This window comes from Triticum dicoccoides, chromosome 5B (assembly GCF_002162155.2).
Source record: "Triticum dicoccoides isolate Atlit2015 ecotype Zavitan chromosome 5B, WEW_v2.0, whole genome shotgun sequence".
Lineage (NCBI taxonomy): Eukaryota > Viridiplantae > Streptophyta > Magnoliopsida > Poales > Poaceae > Triticum > Triticum dicoccoides.
This window is the reverse complement of record NC_041389.1, coordinates 339,488,912-339,508,451: the sequence shown is the minus strand read 5'-3', so window position 1 is coordinate 339,508,451 and position 19,540 is coordinate 339,488,912. Positions and strand designations below refer to the sequence as shown.

The 19,540-nt window shown below is 42.9% G+C and overlaps 1 protein-coding gene across 1 annotated transcript; it reads right to left on the bottom strand.

Moving 5' to 3' along the window:
• Window positions 1-6,509: 6,509 nt before the first annotated feature.
• On the bottom strand, window positions 6,510-19,054 carry LOC119308795 (polycomb group protein EMF2B-like). Its single transcript, XM_037584946.1, has 22 exons — window positions 18,841-19,054; window positions 18,628-18,739; window positions 17,883-18,051; window positions 17,713-17,768; window positions 16,264-16,378; window positions 16,022-16,178; window positions 15,870-15,947; window positions 14,882-15,018; window positions 13,895-13,954; window positions 13,619-13,743; window positions 12,370-12,434; window positions 11,304-11,356; window positions 10,988-11,041; window positions 10,841-10,900; window positions 9,594-9,640; window positions 9,372-9,520; window positions 8,872-8,998; window positions 8,725-8,773; window positions 8,009-8,092; window positions 7,777-7,856; window positions 7,150-7,239; window positions 6,510-6,938 (listed from the first exon to the last, which is right to left on the bottom strand). Exons 2-22 carry the CDS (start codon window positions 18,660-18,662, stop codon window positions 6,815-6,817), a joined length of 1,914 nt encoding a protein of 637 aa, XP_037440843.1. The 5' UTR covers window positions 18,663-18,739; window positions 18,841-19,054; the 3' UTR covers window positions 6,510-6,814.
• Between the last annotated feature and the right edge of the window lie 486 nt (window positions 19,055-19,540).

Genomic DNA, 19,540 nt, shown 5'->3' with positions numbered 1-19,540 from the left:
TTTAGTTTGTCGGCAAATTGATGACCGACATCGACACCATAACTAATGTTCCAAAATACTTGAAGTTCTAGGCTTGTTTTAAGTTAAACTTCTTCACGTTTGACCAAATTCAAAAAAAAAATTGTATCAATGTTTACAACACAGAAAAAGATGCATCGACAGCATATATAGCTGATACGTGAGAGCCAAATTAAGCGGCACACTGTTCCGGCACTCGTGCTCCACACACATTTTTCGTTATTTCAGCACCTTATGTTTCAAGGTTCTGGATGGAGCAGCTGCGGCATCAGCGTCATGAGCGTGCGCGGGTTTTCGCTCCTTCCGGCCGCATCACGCATGCATGCATATTTATTTCAGGCCACTGCATGCAGTGCACTCGTCTTTCCTCCAGTGGTATCTTGGGTACGAAATCGATCCTACGAACGACGAATAAAGCGTACCGTGCCCGCTTGTAGTAGGTGTCAGTTCGTTATGACGAAGTAACAACCACAAATTGTTTATCCGTGTCTTCTCATTGACAAGGAAAAAACGTTCATATATATACCGTGTGAATTGTGATCTTGCTAAGCACACTTCAACTTCTCAAAAATACTGGTATACACGTACTACAGAGCACCACACTTTAACTTCTCAAAAATCAAAGGCGCTTAATCTGATTTTTGATGTACAAATGTGTACTATTCGTTGAGTTGTGATATTTGTCCATATATATTATCCAAACCAAAGGTAAATAATAATATTGTCTTCTTTTAGGAGAATCATTTTTTGGACCTTTTAGGATAATGATGAAAATATATTGGGGCCTCCTTGGCAATGATTCTTGATCAGAAAGCAAGCAATGATGCTGACAACCTTCCAAATATGTGTGAGAAAGTCCATGAATGGGTTTGGTGAAGAGATTCCTTTATGCCTACTAGCAACCCCATGCAAATATATATCGTACAGAATATGTACCACCACATATTATACACAAACAAATGCAACTAAAGGAAGTCCCTGAAAAAAAAAACATATCCTACTAGAACAAGGGGCGAGGAGGAGCACCGTGAACGGCTACAACGCAAAAACATTTTAACACACAGAACACTGGAATATGAAGTCTCAAGAAGATTTGAGGAGATAGAAAGGGATACTATTTGGTACAAAAATCAACATAGTTATTTTACAGCCAAGAGGTAACTAGTGTGTCAATGATTATCGGGCAAACAGTTCCAACTTATTGCTCAGGTTACCAAAAACCGAGTCCGCTGAACCAGCTAGCGTACCTGACCCACATGCACCATGGACCTTGTCGAGGGTGTTTCACAAGGACCCTAACAACAGTAGCCTCATGTTACTAGATGGACACGGGGCACATATTTCACCTAGATTCAGGCCCTCACTGGTGGAGTAACAATCCCGCTATTCCTTATATAGGATTATATCGAGATGATTTTACAATAAATGAGTACAGTGATGGTATCGACGAGTTGGATGTCAGCCCGGTGAGTTCCATGTGAACAATTTGGGCGGAGCACCCAGATCGAATGTTCTAATGACCTAGTTTAGGGCTCAGACAATGTTGAGTATGCCCTTAGAGTTTGTCGAATGCCTTTATATATGGGTTTATATATGTGGGTGGTCGTCATCCTTCATATTGATCATCTTGCCTTGCATGCCGTCGACTCCTCCTGCCTTTAGTCACCGAACTTCTTTGAGTGACAGGGGGGTGGCTCGTCGGAGGAAGTCGGCCACACATGCATGGCGCCCCAATACCGCACATATGTAGGAAAGTACAACCCAAATATGGTATGCGTGGCATGGAAATACGATGGAACCACTTACCCTCGACAAGCTAGCTCCGTCAATATTTGCAATGAGGTCGCGGGTATGTTGCTAAATCGTTTGCCCCTGCTGAAGTCGTTAGGCGACTTGCTTGTCGGCACTTGGACTCGTGGAGTCGTTGCTTCCCCGGCTAGCTGCTAGTCTGCCACTTGGCGGCTTCTTTCTATTTCTTTTATGTTTTTTGGGCATGATTGTGTTGTTGCCCCATCTTATTTACTTTGGTTCCTCGAACTTGGTTGTATGGATATTTGCTTTATTTATAAAGCAGGCTGAAAGACTATTTCAAGAGAGAGAGAGAGTCGTTGCTTCCCTTGTGGCCATTTTAGTCGTCTATGAACCGTTGTCACGTGACATACCCTGCGGGGGGTAACTGCGCGAATATATGGATGGTGATGCAATTGATCATTGGCTTTTGTGCGGCAGGTGGATTTATACACACATTACCCCCTTTGATGAAGCAACGCACCTTTCCTTCATTCCTCCGTTCTCAATTTTGTAGAGCCCAGAGCTTCTTCTTGCGTTCTCTCCTCCGCGCGTGCCTAATGGACTGCCATGGGAACCACTGCTACGTAGAACTTCCAGTTGGGTACGCAGGCGGCCACATACCACGCCATATTTTTATATATCAATAGTGGAGTATTCAGAATCCTCTATGCATATTAATAGAAATTTGTCCGTTGTTACAAAACTATAATGGAAAAAAACAAGGATTTAAATTTGTCAAATGAGTACACTGATTAGCTTTGGCTTGACAACCAGTTATATGCAACAAACAAGCAGTGGTTCAATACATGAATTTAGAGATAACAACCACATAATAGTTTGATGCATGATTTAGAGACAGAATGGCCAGAGTGTGTACACACGTACATCATGCAAAAGTTGTGGTCACGCAGGCAACTAAAAGTGAAGTGGGAGAAGTGTACTCACCACCAACTCAAAATTTTGCAAGTAGGAAAGATTTGGTTTCACTTTCATCACAAAGAAAAACCCCAGCTGAAAGAAAACAAGGAAAGCAAATCTGTTAGCTTGGGCATTGTTGGCCATCGGTCATTCTCAGGTTTCACCCGCTTGAGAGCAAAGAGGAATACACATGTCGCTTCTCCCAATTTAAGTAATGATATATGATAGGTCCAGGTTTTAACATTTTGGCTTCAAACACAAGTAGTGAGCAGTAAGTACCTCACTCTATCACAATTCACACCTAACGGCAAAAGTGTTGGCATCAATTCGTTAGATAACAGTTTCCAAAAGCCGTAAGAAGACTGCCACCATATAATTAAATAAATATTTCTACACCGCTAGTGCTAAGCAACAATATAATTTGTTTAAGGTGGGACTGAAACTTCTCCCTTCTCTCGCTCTCTGGGGTTGGTTATGCATGTATGTATGGATGGATGGATGATGGCATGGTTAGGTTGCTTGTCGGGCATCGCCGGTGTGGCCAGCTAGTGCGGCCAAGATAGCCACAGTGGCTAGGAGGAAGCTTCGTTCATTGTCGGCTATGGAGGTGTACGTTTGCATGCAATGCAAGCAATGCAACGAGATAGTAGCTCATAGCTATGTCGTCTGGTCTCTTTTGCCGCGGTAGCTATGTCGGCGTCGTCGTCTGCATACTTGAGGCTGGTACTTGCAACAACTGGCAACACTGCCAAAGCTAAGGCAGCTGTCCATGATGAATTATTGTCGTGTCTCGTCTTTAAGTTCATATATATGTCTTCTCATTCAAAAAAACTACATATACTCCGTATATGTTAATTCTAGCACATTGCTACGTGATTCTGAGTGCTGTTGTAGTAATGAAGGCTTTCGTCCGGCATTATATTCTAACTCCCTCCGTTTCATATTAGCTGACACTCAAACAGATGTATCTGGAGCTGGAAACTGACCCAACGAACAACAAAGCGAGGAATAGGACTCCTCCTCCCATGTCGTCCCCGCAGGCGACCGGGGGCAAACCCTAGAGCGCCGCCAGCGTCCTCTCCTCCTAGCCTCCCTCCCTCGCCGCCGCTGCATGGCGCCACCGGGCCAAGCCCGGCCGGCATAGGTGGCGGCAGGGAACTGACTCCTCTCCGCTCGGGGCGCGGCTCGCAGGACAGCTTCTCGCGCAGGGGCAGTGGGCTGGCGCGACGGCGGGCGCATGGGTCAACGCGTGTGCGGCGAAGGCTGGCGCGGTGGCGGACTGCTGCTGGCCGTGGTGCAACGGGTGCGAGGAGACTGCTCAGGCGGGTGTGTGCGCCGTGTTCCCTGGCCAGGTATGAACGGATCTGGCTCGGGGTGGCTGGGGCGTGGCGCAGGCGGTGGCCAAAGGCACAACTGGGTCTCTGGAGGCAGTGTGTTGCGTCTGTCTCGGGAGGGTGGGCGCGGGCAAGCCCCCGGCCAGATCCAGCCTCCTGGCTCAAGGTGGCGGCGCAGGCCGTGGCAGCACGGGTCGGCTGCCATGGTAGCTCCGGCGGCGATGGTGGCTGGTGGAGGTAGGCCAACGACCTTGGGTGGCGTGGGTTGGTGGCGGTGGTGGTGGTGCGTGCCGGCTGGATCTGGCGTTTTCCAGCAGGCGGCGCGGGTTGGGGCACCGGCCCGGCGTGGCCGCTACTCCATATGTGGGCGGCAACAGCGAGGCGGCTCGACCTTCTGGTGGCGGCTTCCATTCGCCGCGCCGGCATCACGGCAGCTCGGCGTGTCAGCTGCGGCGGCGGCTAGATTCCCTGTGTCGGCTCGTTTGCATGCGACACGGCTTGACCTTCGATCTATCTCCTTGGCGTACGGCCGGTATCTTCGTCGATGGTTGGCCCTCCCTCAACTGCGGTCCATCACTCATCTTGCGCCCGGCGGCATGACCGAGCTCGTCTCGCGCCGGTGCCTCAAGATGGGTCGATGGAGGCCAGTTTTGGCCGGCCTATTGGGTCTCGACACTGGAGGCAGCCTAGGGATGCGAAAGGCGGGTCCTTTTCGCTTGTATCTTTGGTTGGGGTAGCGGCGGATCTCGGGTAAGGTGGTGTCAAGGTCTTGGATGTCGGGGCAGCGGCCCTGGTGGTGGGTCTGCGATGCTCATGGGCAGAGACTGTGGCTTGGTGCTGCCCGGTTGCCACGGGCGTGTGGGCGGCGTGGTAGCCGGGGTGTGGCGTTCGGTGGCGGTGAGTCGTGGTCGGGGTGAAAACCTACTCCATCTTCGGACGGACCGGCGGCAGCGAAGCTCGTTCCCTTCTTGAAGGCGTCGGCGCGGCTCTCATTGCCCGTCGTCTTGCTCCAGGGAACACTCTGATCCTCGGATCAGGCGATGGCGGCGCTCCGGTGTCGTCCCCTTCCTGAAGGTGTCGCTTTGAAGCCCACGGTTCGTCATATGCGGCTTCACTTCTTCGCGGTGGCGTGTTCACGGCTGTAGCCCCCGGCTACTCTTGTAGTGCTAAGGATGGTGTTGCTGCGCTCAACGCCAATGTATTCTACCTTAGATGTGTGTGTGTGTGTGTGCGTGTGTTATGGGGGCAATGCGTTTGTACGGTGCTGTTGATCGTTGCTTTATATATAAATCGAGGCTCGGTAAATGAATGTATCTGGCACTAAACACATCTAGATGCATCTGTTTCAACGGCAACAAATATGAAACAGAGGAAGCAATAAACTAGTAATGCCCTTAACGGCCAATAATACGACGATGATGGTGCGTGCCTCCTTCTTGAGCATCTGTGATCTAGATCTGTGAGGAGAAAGCATGACCCTCGTGGCTCTTAATTTATCTTCCTCGAGCATCTACAGAATTTTGATGCATTAGAGCATCTCCAATCCAACTTGCCGGATTTTCACACCTACTCGCTCCGTCTTTAAAAAAATGTACTTTTAACTTTGTTTGAGGATCAAACTATCTCAAAGTTTAACCGAGTTTATGTAAAAATATATGAGTGCTTGTGAAACCAAATAGATATGACGAAAATATGTTTTATCATGAATCTAATGCTACTAATTTGATGGCATAAATGTTGGTCTATTATTATATAAATACAGTCTAACATAAAAAAATGACTTTTCAACAAAATTGAAAGTACACTTTTTCAAGGACGGAGGGAGCACCCCTTATATGCCCGCGGATACATGCAGACAGTGTCGGAGGACATGTTCGGACATCCTCATCTTCTCCCGACATATTGATTTGGTTTGGGAATTTGCGAATGTTTGCACACATGCAATTTTTTTTGGAACCGTTTGTACACATGCATATGAGAGAGAGTGAGAGTGATACAGGTTGGGCCGGATCTGATGTACGGGTTATATGGTCACATCCGGACATGCCCATTTCCTCTTTTCTGGCCGGATCTGACGTACACCCAACACTCTTATATTAGTTTACGAACGGAGCACATGTTGTATTGTCACATTCGGACACCCGTATTTCCTCCTAACATTTGAACTGTGTTCGGACGAAGGGGAAGGTTTGGGGAATCTCGGTTGGTTAGGCTTTTTTCTTCTCTCTTTTCTGTCCGGGCTGTCCGCTGAGACATATGAAGAGGTTTTGAGGGCTTTGGTTGGATGGAGATGCTCTTAAAAATGTGTGTAATTGTACTACTTCTCGTCCCCCATCCTGGTAATCATGATGTTTCCTAACTAAAATATTGTTCTATGACACCAAGTCAGGACCTTGCGGTGCTAGTCTCTGTGATTTCTAAACGGCATGACAATTTTGCACACGCTTACGCAAGGTATAATTTTAGATAGGTTTTATTGTAGCAAGGAACACTGATTCAAGTTTGCAGACCATACGGCAAGTTCTGCAACACTAAAGGCGCTTATCCATGGAACAGAACACGACGAACAACAACAATCCATGTAAACACATCTCATCCGGATCACTGCTGCTTCAACACAACCGATCGATAAATAGAATCGAGAATAGTCCTCCATGGCCTCAGGTGCAGCTTTCACCTCTCTTTAGCCTGCTCCTAAGGCCTCCTCCAAACACCCACTTGATTTAAATTATAATGAGCGCACTATGCTCGACTCACATTTTCTTGGGGTCCGAGCTTTCATTTTGGTAGCCTTGAAGAATTGTGCCGCAGACATTCATGGCGCGGGCATCTAATAGACTGTGGTTCCAGAGTTTAATCATAAGGAAACGCCAGCTCCTGTTCACCCAGCGAGAAATTGCAAGTCAAATAAACACCAAACAAAAAGGTGCCTTGCTAGGCGTTACAGATGACCACAAGCAGATGCTACTCCCTCCGTCCCAAAATATAAGAGTGTTTTCGACACTAGTGTAGTGTAGTGTCAAAAACACTTATATTACGGGACAGGGGGAATAGTTGACGTCGATAGAACTATAGCTCAGCAACTCACCATAGTAGAGGAGGATTCTGTACAAGATGTTTTCCATGAAGCCGGGAGAATGCCTCACAGGCCCAAGGAATATGACCATCAGCTAGCACCCTGTAATTTAGCAATTAAGTACGAGAAATGGACATGGAGGGTTCCGTGGGTATCACTAGACCAAAATTTGTACCGCATAGGATGAACACAACTTGTCAAAACAAAGTTGTGATATCCTCTGCAGGAAAAAATATCATATATGGTGGATACACATAGTCGAATCAAACTCAAACGAACATTGAAGGCAACAACAGAAAAAACGGAATGAAAACTTTCAATGGAGTATCATGTCGTATGAAAAAGTTCAAAAAAGAAGCATATAGAAATAACCCATGCCCAACACGGAACAAACAGCCTTCCGACAATCATCAAAATGAGAATGACTGGAGAACAATGCATTCTGCGCAAGACAGACAAAATGGTACCCCCTTCTCACTGGAAACACCCCCAGCTTAACGCATCACAAAACACCTTTTAAAGCAATATAAAATGACGAGGACTTGGTACTCGAAGAATTTTCATATCCAAAATTTCACAACAACTAAAATCATAAAAAAGAGATTTCCAATTCAGGAAGAACGCAAAAATAGTCCTGACCTTTGTTTCCGAACAAATGAATTCCACATATGCATAATAAGTTTCTCATCGTCTGTAACGTCAACAAAATCCTCAAGCATCTGCAACACAGAAATGTAATAACTTAAAAGGGGGAATAGTAGAAATAAATTTTTAGACAGAGACTGACTTGAGCTCACGTGCAGGCAACAGCATGAATATAAATTTTATGTTTCCGAACAAAGACGATGAAAAAAATATGATTGTATCTGACCCGTTTATCTTCAAAATCGGCGATGTCATCATCAACTTCATCTTCACTATCACGGTCCGAGAAAACTTGTTCCAGTGCCATTGGCTACAAGAAACGTAGTAAATGCAGTCAAGCTAGATTTCAAATGTAGAAAAATAAACTGTAGATAATCCAAAGTCCAAGGTCATGATAACAAATAAATAGTATATAATACTTAAAATCCAATAAACAAAATATAATTAGGGGCAGTGCAATAACCAAACGATGAGCATCTGCATTAAAAGCAAGACAACGAAGACTGGCGTACAGCCAAGCGCAACCATATAGTCTGACACTCAAACCAGACATCACGCTAGCAAGACTGGCAGTCTGGTATTTGTGTAAAATACACACGCAAGCTCTTCCAGATCACCATATTTTATTTCAAGAGAAGCTAATCGTGAATGGAGAAGAGTATTACTGCACACCAACCTCTGAGGAGAAAGAACTTAACATTTTGGACCTCAACTATAAATCAGCATCAAATTCAAATGCTAAGTTAGAGGTTGAACTGATTATTCCCCCATACAAAATAACTAAAGACCAGGCACCCAGAAAACAAAATGTGGATACAAAATCCTAAAGGCTAAACAAGAATTATGGAACTATCAACTATGCAAACAGGCAACAGAAATAGATCAAAAAAGTTTAAAGAACATAGAACAATACAATGAGATGGGTTTTTATTTTCCACACACCTGTGCCCTGTGAGAATGGAAAAACTGACGTTTCTGCAGGAGTTGCCGGCTGCCAGACAGTATACAAAATAAAACAGTTAGTTTAACTTAACATTTTAAATCTTACAATGCATAATGTGATACCGGCAATGTAAACAGAAGGGTTACTTTCTGGGATCAGCTCGCTCCGCAGATAGTTTCCTTGTCTTCCCAAACTGTAGTACTGTGGGTGGTGAAAGATTGCTACCATGTAATAATTGAGCAGGATCAACAGAAGCACGTGGTGCAGAAATATCTGGAAATTTTAGACAACGGAAATGGGATATGAGCACATGTAAGAAATAAACATTTGCTGCCGTAATCTGTTTCGCAGGAAACAACTTATCATGTTTGTAATATTCAGATATAACAGAAGAAAGTTGCAATAATCTTCACCTAAGGTAAGGATATAAATGTTTCGGGTGTGTTATATTCAAAACAGCATGCAGAACTTCTCAATGCTAAAATTCCGTGTGCATGAAACAAACAAGAACTAGCTCATTCTAAATTTACCAAAAATCCAAATTCACCGGAAATTTTACTTGTTTGCCAAACTGTATGAATAAGTCAAGAAAAATATTTGGTTGACTAACAAAAAAGGAAAAGGAAATCACAAGATAAGAATGTACCATCTTCCTCCCTCTGCACAAAGTCATCTTCAGACACTGCCTGGGCGTCTTCAGGTGAATCTGAATCCATGATATGTGGATGTACATGGCTTATTTTCTCAGCTGTGGTTCCCAACATTCCCAACCTTCTACGCTTCTTAAACCTTGAGCTGATGCAACACAGTTTGGAAAATCAAACAGAGAACATAGCAGTAGCACCTTGCAAAGTGATGAATAGCTTACGAGTAGGAAAATGTTTGATGTCTTGGATCAACTCCCTCAGCCACAAGCTGAAAATAAATGGGATTATTAGTTCCAAATATTAGAAACAAAATGCTTCAATTTAAATCAATTACTAATGATTCATGGATTTACTATGCCAAGCACGTAAAACTTATGCAAAGCAGATTCTGCGAGGTATCCTGCACATTCGTCAAAGAATTTTGCAGAAAGCATGGGTTGATCATCACCAAGAGGCATAATATGTGCAGCTCATGGCCTTTGCATACAAGAAAGTAGGATGAAAAGCTAAGAACAAAACTGGGAATTTAATTAGCAGAAAACCAAGGGATATTCTTGTTATGTGGGAATAAGCTATCGCTTATCAATGGAGCGCCAGCAAAGGTCACAAGACAGATACACCACAGCTGGTCTCGGTGCTAGAGTGTGACTTACACCGACTCAGGCCCAAGTCATATTGATTCAGTCAATCCACCCAAGCTAATTGTTTGGTGCGGTTAGTCCCTCGATTAGTCAGGATTAACTCTTTTTATTCAAATTAGTTGTACCCCAAGTCATATTGATTCAATGAGTCCACCCAAGCTAATTGTTTGGTTCGGTTAGTCAGGATTAATCAGTTTTATTCAAATTAGTTGTACTTGTTAGGAATCCTAGAGTTTTATTCAAATTAGTTGTACTCGTTAGGAATCCTAGATACAAGGATTATCTAAATGAATGGTGCTCCATTAGGGGTGCTACAGATAAGATGGGTTGGATACTGCATAAAACCACGAGATGTAAATTGTAATCTACTGAGTCAAGTCAAGCAAAGAGCTAAGGAAAACAAGTCTTTCCTGCTCTCTGCCTCACCCTCTCTCCTCCTATCCTTGCGCAGCTGCGCCTAGCGCTTCCAGCCCAAGACCTAGCCCAACCCACAAACAGTACCCCAAACACCAACCTCACACTGAAGGGCAGCCCGGTGCATGTAGCTCCCGCTTGCGCAGGGTCCGGGGAAGGGTCCGACCACTTTGGGTCTATTGTTCGCAGCCTTTCCCTACATTTCTGCAAGAGGCTGTATCCAGGACTCGAACCCGTGACCTCATGGCCACAAGGCAGCAGCTTTACCACTGCGCCAAGGCTCCCCTTCAAACACGAACCTCACACTCACGAGATAATACTCTCCGACAAAATTCATTCCATGAAATCAAGACATATAACTTAGAACACTCGGTTCAAACAGCTAACTTGGAAGTTCTAGATCTCTGATTTACCTCAGTTCTCCAGACATCAGTCTTCAGACTAACATTAACAGCCTGGCATTCTTCAGATATCTGTTTGAGCATAATGAACAAATTACGATCAAAGTACGACAACAAGCAAATAAGATTTAGTGATGGAAATTTCGGAGGTTTACCAACCCAAAACTCAAAGTGGAATAGGTCATGTGATGAGTTCAAGTGACACCCCAAACCCTAGTACCACCAGAATCACAACATTAGAGACTTGCCCTGAGAAAGTGGGCACAAAGATTGTTCCCAAATAAATAGAAAGGTCGTGCAGAAAGCAAACACAATCATAATTTCATCACAAAGAACATCAAGACATTAGTGGTGCAGTGAGAATAAAATGTTTGGTTTTACCTAACTGTAGCAGGTGAAATGATCCACCAGCCAATAGTGGCAAAGTGAGATTTGAATAAATACAGCGCAAATGGAACTTTGCATCAAACTTTACCTTGTAGCTTCCACATTTTACCAAGCAGAAGGGGCAAGCAAAATCTTCAGTGACTGGTAAGAAAAGACCAATATAAGAAACAAAAAAAAACAAGAAGAGCAAAGAATCACGAACCAACCAGAAGTTTTTAGCAACAAATGTCAATAAGTGACATAAACTGACCATAGGTAATTGCGCAAATCTAACACTGGATCTTTGTCATGATCAGCATTCACAACAAAGGACTAAAAAAACACGGCTGGAGCTATACGGCATTCAATCAGCAATACGTACGTTAGTACATGCGGTCATGGGTAAACATATGCCTTAAACTACGCCACCAAATACAGCACATAGCACTCCTTCTATGATTAAATTAAGATACTTTGGTCTCCCATGCTGAACACGTTCGTAAATTTATTCTTCCAATTTCAATGTTACACTATCCTTCTGAAGCGCTACAGATCATATGAGGTGTGTGCTTTCTGTCTTATGCACCAGCATTTTCAGTAATTGCATCTTTTTTAACGGAGCATATCTGACTTTTGCGTTTATGGTAATGACACAGAACTTGATTTTCAGAACAAAAAAATGCACAATTCATAATTAATCAAATGGATATGACTGATGTTGTAAAGAGAGAAATTTATAAGCCATTTCTTAAGTTAAAAACATATCAGTACATTAAAACCATTATACTTACCATTACCGAACTTAGCTCGCCAGCTTTAGTTCCAGGATCATATGCTAACCTAAAGCGTAACAGCATAAAGTTCTCCACTAGGTTACTAGCTATGGCACCACAATTAGTGTGACAAAGTAATAAGATTACCACCATCAAACAGAAGTAGCTATTATTCCAACATGTGTACCATGAAAGGGTCTTAGCAGAATATCTTTTAATAGTTCAATGCTGGTGAATCATTTATTCAGATATCTAACATATCTAGTTCATTACTTTTCAGTCAGGTATAAGGAGAAAATGTGGAACACCTAGAAAAAATGTCAAACACATGATACAAACAAGTGTGAGTGGAAGTGTGGAACTGAAAAATACATGAACCCAAATGTTTGTGTAAGGGATAACCTTCAGTCTTTTGCATAGTATTGTTGTAGTACTTGAAGTTGAAAAGCACATTACCAGCTCTCAACCTGTGTGGAAAACAAAAAAATTATATCTGCTCAATTGGTCATATTGAAACGCAAATGCATTTGTAGAGATGAAAGTAAAAGCAAAGTGTCACACTAAGACCTGGCCAGACAACAGGTGCTTCGGTTAGGCTAAGGTCACACAAGAGCACAACAAACCTGAGCCGGTAGCCAAAACCTCACCACTAGGCACTAACAGAAATTTGATATACTGACTCCATTCCTTTACCTGCCCTTTCAGGCATCTAAATCTATATAGAAGGTACCAATACATGTTTGTGGAATCCACACAATTTGAACCATCCATCCAACTTTCACCGAATGATTCAGAATTTTAGTTGGACTTTCTCAGATTCGGCTTTAATTGCACAATAATCCTCTTAATAAACCTCCATCTTATTTATTTTCCTCCTACCTTAATTGTAAGTGAAATCCTAATCCCTCCTCTGATTTCTCTTGTGTGCACTCACTCACTCTGTGTGCTCTTCTCTCAACAACGCTTTATGGGCAAGGTGACATATTTCCCCCCTCTTCTCCCCACGCACACATGCCCACTTCCCTCTCGATATCTGCCACCTTTGCGGCTCACCTGCCAATCGCACCCCACTGCGCTATCTATTGTGTGGCGCTGAGAACTTCTTTGTGTTTGCAATATGTTCATTTCATTTTGCATTATGTCCCTATGACCAATGCCATCACTTTCTTCAACTATATTTCAGGAAAGCCACTAAAAGTAATATAATGATCTGAAGGTATTTTCTATGGAAAATCTAGAACTATTATTTGAACATGACAAATCAGTATATATTTGTGTATATTAGCACCCAATTTAAAAGATAGACTCCACGCATTCTAAAACAACACCTAACAATGAACAGGTCCATCTTAGCCCGCTCAACTGTCACAGATGTCCAGTTTTCACCCTCAACTATGAAACAGAACATTTAACAGCCTGTCCATGTTGGTGTTGCCACATTTGGTACATGCCATCCACACACATAAAATGTTCGCAGCAAGCAGCAAGCTCAGCTGCGCTGACTGCAAAACAGTGGCCATCTACTAAACCCTGTCAAAAACTCAAAATAGATATCTTCGAACCAAGCTTTCCAAGCAAGTAAATGCAGTTACTCACGACTCTATTACAATAAATAGAGATATAGATATGCAATTACATGTAGTAGTGTTACCTTATGATATGTGGTAATGATGAAGGTGGGACACCACTGTATGAGTAACTACTATATGGAGATTCAGAAATGTCTTTTGCACCAGCTTCTTGAGCAGATATGCCTACTTGGAGTTGATATGAACCCTGCAACAATAATACAAATCTCAGAGAAGCTACGGAAGTAAATAACAGAACATACTGCAGTAAGGTGCTGCCATCCTATATAGAAAATACTTACCACTTAAATGCGGAAACAATTATTAGATAAAAAATAAAGTAACAGGGATAAACTTACCGTAGCATCAACCTTATGAGAGCAAAATGTCAAGCAACTGTCCTGCTCCATAAATTTCGGCTGCATATATAACAAAAGGAAAGGCAAGTAGATCAACATATAGTCAAGTACGGGCATCTTTGGTTCAAGGCTAACTTTGCTTAAGCAATGTGTGGCTTACCGCAAAAGAGTGGCTAACAAAATTAAAGCCACAAGTGTGGCAAAAGATTGTGTCTATGACACATGGGCCATATAGGTAGTTAAGTGTGTGGTAAAAAATGAGTTGTGCAAAAGATTGTGTCTATGACACATGGGCCATATAGGTAGTTAAGTGTGTGGCAAAAAAAGAGTATGTACCTCAAAAAACTGTGGCTTGCCTATGGTTAAGCATGGCAAGTTGTGCAAAAGATTGTGTCTATGACATATAGGCCATGTAGGTAGTTATGTGTGGCAAAAAACAAGTATGTACCTCAAAAAGCTGTGGCTTGCCTATGCTTAAGCGTGGCAAGTTGTGACTGGGAACCAAACAACCCCTAAGATTGGCAAGTAGTTGCCACTACACTGCATATTCTCTCTCTTGATTTAACAATTTTCTATTAAAAACAAAAAAGATAGCAGATGAACTGAATGAAACACATTTGCACAATCACTGGAATAACCATAAACTACAATTTCAACCTTTACTGTTAATGTTCATCTTATAATATGTTCAGTTATCTTGATGCAAATTGCACTGCTAATTTGACGATTTTCCATCTGAACTTCTGGAATGGGATGTGCTAATTAATTGCAAGCACTACAGCCTTCTAGATAGCAGAAGGTACATGGGGTAGATCGTCAAAATTTAACGTACAGGTAGCTAAGGTAATTTATTTAGTTGAAACATGCTTCAGGTGCTGCAAAAGGATTTTGCTTCATCCATCCTATGGTTAAATACTACAGAAAATTTGCAGTGCATACAATAGGAACATTAAAGCTTAAAACCATGAGCAAGTTGAATTGGCATACCTCTAAGAAACTTGGGCTCATACTAACTGCAGAAGCCAACTCCACTGTATGTCCCAAATTTAAAGTTACACAGTTCTCCAAAGACGAACCAAGTAGATCAATTGGTATTTTACCCCAGAAACATTTCCCTTCAAGCTCTGACAAAATGAATCACATAGATGATAGTAAATAACTGCACTCAACAACACTACAAATCATAAGTGGTTTCTGAGATTCAATGTGTTCTTTACACTTTATTTCAGAAGGCACATGTGCAAATACTAGCCAGTATGGGTGACTGACAATAACTATACCCTAAAAGGAGATAAAATAATCTAAACTAATGCATACATGGCCTAGTAGCCCCTTGTCAAAAACCGATAATGCAATGTTTAAGGATACTTTTCATTTGATTCTCCTAACCACAGTAAAGTCGGTAAACATAGCCAGATCTTGCTCACCTACACTTTGTTAAGTAGTTATCCATGGATTAAAGGAATGTTTGTTAACTATTTTTATTTCCAACGACTGTAATACTAATCTTCCATGCAAGAGAAGGTCTGGTAAGTTGCTGTTGGCTGTGAGATAGGTGGTTCCAAGGGTTGGATTGGTTTGGCCAAGAATATTGGGCGTGAACTAGCTTAGCATACTGGGAGATAAACATAGTGTGATCACTGGTTTTCATTCTTGTCAAGAATTGGGCATTTGAGAATGCAATTGTATCTTCCACCACATGATAAGCAACAGTAACTGGCTAGTGGTAACTCAACCTGTGTGGCACACATTTTGTGTGGCACACATTTTGTGTGGCTGTCTAAATGACTTACTTGCTACTCCCTCTGTAAACTAATATAAGAGTGTTTAGATCACTACTTTAGTGATCTAAACGCTCTTATATTAGTTTACGGAGGGAGTAAGTTTTAACATATTGTGTTAAACAACTATAAGCATGCACTTATTCTAGTAACTGTTTAGTATTTTTTTCACAAAATAACAACCACAAACTTACTTTGGAGAGCAGAGCCTTCCACATGGTCCACAGAGAAGTTACTTTCACCAAGATTTTCCCCAACTTGCCCTTCCGAAACTAAAAAGGGAACCAAATGTGATGATGGTGAAGAAATGTAAAACCATAAACATCACATATGAAGCACGTCATACCACAGCTGATAAGGATAATGTTAAGGTTGCAAGCTCGGGAGGTTGATAAATTCTTGATGTCTGGAATTATAAATGTAGCTTTGGTGCGACCTTTATTACCAAATTCACTAAAAGCTGTAAGCAAACAAGCCCGACTGAATCGATATATCGGAGAATGCTGCAAAACATTATGCATTAATGAGATAAGAGATCATTTGGTACAAAATGTTGCATGTGTGGAACTAAAAAAAAGGCAGACTTACCCCTTCAAGCGAAATATTACTAGTAGGTGTAGCCAACAGAACATAAAGAGGAAAGATATTCTGTTCTGGCAACTCAGTATTTGTACTTCGAGATAGTGATACCGTTATCTGAATCCTACATCCATAGCACAGACACTGATCAATATTTACACGATGAATAGACAATTAAATCCAAAAGTGGCTAGTACATAGTTTAACAGACATTACACCTGAGAACTTAATCACTTGGGCCTTGTTTGGCCAAGTTACCGTTTCAGCTTCTACTAGGGTGTGTTTGTGGTGGTTTCGAGCTGTTGGGCGAACGAATTTGTCGAGGGCCATGAGAAAAGCTAGCGAATTGTTAAAGCCCGGGCACACCGTAAACTAAAGTACTTCACTTTGCTCTACGAAGAACCATACTTTTTTTGCGAATACCAAGAGCCATACTTGAATAAACATCATGTGTATAGTACACACACTAAAGTCCCATAGATCACAAATGTACCAAATGTGTAATACAATATATAGTACCACCTCTGTTTCAAATACCAGGCGTATTAAGTTTCAGTAGAACAAACATTTGACCAGGAATTAAACTATTGCTATGTAACAATTGAGCTACAAAGACATAACCACAAATTTGTGCTTTAGAAGATGACTCTAATGATATCAATTTCAGTCCACAAAATTCTAGTACTTTAGAAGATGGGTTTAATGTAATGCTCATGCTAGGATCACACTGTGCGTGAGTGTGTGACCCCTCCGACATGACCTATCTGGAAAAATATCCTAACCCTAACACAGAGCGTCTCACTCATGTGTATCGCATGTAGGAAAACCCCTGGCAAGATCCCAGTCATGCCATGTCACCGCCAGCATGCCGTTCTTTTGCCTGCCATACCCTGGTTCGATTGGACTAAAATTGATCCGCTTTGCCAAATTAAGGGAGGCAGATGCATGATTTGCAAGGTGGCATGCCTAAGTGTTTCCACTTGCCAAGTTTATCGACTTCTGATGCATTTCTCTTCTACTTTTTATGATCATGTATGTGCTAACTGTTGCATGGCCTACCTAGGCAATGGCATTCGGAAGGGAAATTATCAATCCAATTAGTTTCCAAATGACTAAATAAGCATTAAGAATAATGAAAAAATCATACTACGTTCTTCAAATTATTGGGTGGAGTAGGATCTACGGTTTGATACTACTGTGTTCAGAGCATTTCCAATTTGATTCAACTCTAATCGTAACAACCTTATGTACGCGGTTCCAAGAGAGCTAAAGGAATCAGCAAAGTACATAATAGTGAAGTCTCTGCAATTCGCAAATAAAAAATAGTGAAGTGTCCACTATGTAAAAAAGAAAATACGTTTTGAAACAGGACAGTCCTTTCTTTTTCTCGACATGTTGGATTTGGATCACAACAATTCCGAGTGTCAGCATGTTCTGCAGTAGAGTCAAAGTGTGTACCTCTTTTTTCGGCTTGCATGTATCTTGTAATGAAGGCATCTTTGCAGAAAAGCGGGCTGTAAAAGTCAGTGAGAGATCATTGGTATCTCAAATCACTAGCACATGATGGTTATGTGATAAACACATGTGATTCATGTCAAATGAAGCTGCAAAATTAAGATGGAACTTACATTTCTAATGGCTCGCCGCTGAATAATATTGTATAGCTCAACTGGCTTGCAGTACAACGCAAAACTTTCTTCAGCAGCAAGCTGCTCATCTGGAGATAATCGAGCTCTCAGCTGTTGCTGGCGCATCTGGTCTGCAGACTGAGGGTAACTGAATTCACACCCAGCGTCCCTGCATGTATGCAGCACCAACATCAAAAGAAGAAGATACATTCATCTCATCTCACTATTAAGATCAAGAAAACCATCTACCATATATACATGAGTGCATATCTGCAAAGCAGCTGAACAGTTACAGAATAACTAAGCTACTTTTCAGAATCTGGATACAACCAAGGTGGGCCACACAGATTTCCAGTGATTAATTCTTAGAAATAAAAATGGCCAATTACTAGTTTCCAGGTGCAACCAGCCGACATAGGTTACCAACCAGGGATGAGTCAATAGACAATACTCATTTATTAATTTCCAAATGCAACCAAGGTAAGCTCTGAATATACTCACACATTAATTCTTGGAAGTAGCCACTTACAGTGAAAAGAACTTCACTATCCCACAAAGCATCCGACACACACAGAGACCACAGTGCAGTATCCAACTGCGATTCTAACATTGTACCTAATTTTTTTTTCTCCTGGGTTGCCCACACAGACATAACCAGGCAAATTCGACACAACTCAAGTAACAAGTAGCACGAGTATAGCATAAGCACAGCAACAACAAAATAGGTTAGGGGGGAGAGGCGTACGCTGCGTCCCGGGCAGGTAAAGGTAGGCCAGGCATCCTCCTCGCTGCCGCCGAGCGCCTCAGGGTCGCGGACGGGCGGATTTAACAAGGGGCGTCAACCGGCGGGGACTGGTCTAGATGGTGCGCCGGCACACCAGAAATTTGTAGAGGTTAAATTAGTTAGGGTTCGATTTGAGTGATAATAATCACTGGATGGAAGAAATCGCGGCCATACCTCAAAGACCGATGTCGAAGCTCGCGGACGGGGTGGAGAGAGCAGGGACGGCGACGGCGGCGGCGTCGAGGCGCGTCAGTGGCGGCGGCGTCGAGGCGCGTCAGTGGCGGCGGCGTCGAGGCGCGTCAGTGGCGGCGACGTTCCGGTCGTGAGGCGTCGGCGACGGCGCGGCGGCGGAGAGAGATTTAGAGCCGCATTGGACCGGAAGGGAGCACCAGAAGAAGAAATTAGTTTTTCCTTTTCCTCTTTATTTTATCAACTACCTCCGAGCCTCCGCGTCGATCCGAGACTTTGAGCGTCCGATCATAATGATGAATGTACCGGAAGCATTCGCTTTTCCGAACCTCCACGTCGATTCGAGACTTTGAGCCGTCCGATCATAATCGTGGATGCATCAGTGGACGCATCGAAACGATCTGCTTTTCCGAGCCTCCACGTCGATGTGAGAATTTGAGCCGTCCGATCATAATCGTGGACGCATCGAAAGGATTTGCTTTTCCGCAAGGCGTTTCTTTCCTTGTTCGCGTCATTTCACGTTAGCTGACTGGCCCAACTTATCATCGTTGTTACTCTACAAACTGATCCAGAGGCCCTATAGTGAACCAGCCCAACACGCCATGGGCCTCACACCACATAACCGTGACACAGCCATGTGACAACTTCTAAGATTCTCTCGGCCCGACGAGCGCCCACGGCGATA

Coding starts and splice junctions, on each gene's coding strand:
- LOC119308795 (XM_037584946.1), bottom strand. CDS start 18,662: ATGCCTGGCCTACCTTTACCTGCCCGGGACGCAGC. Junction 15,019..15,869: donor GGAAGGCTCTGCTCTCCAAA/GTAAGTTTGTGG, acceptor TCATTTTGTCAG/AGCTTGAAGGGAAATGTTTC. Junction 12,435..13,618: donor TCATTACCACATATCATAAG/GTAACACTACTA, acceptor TTTTCCACACAG/GTTGAGAGCTGGTAATGTGC.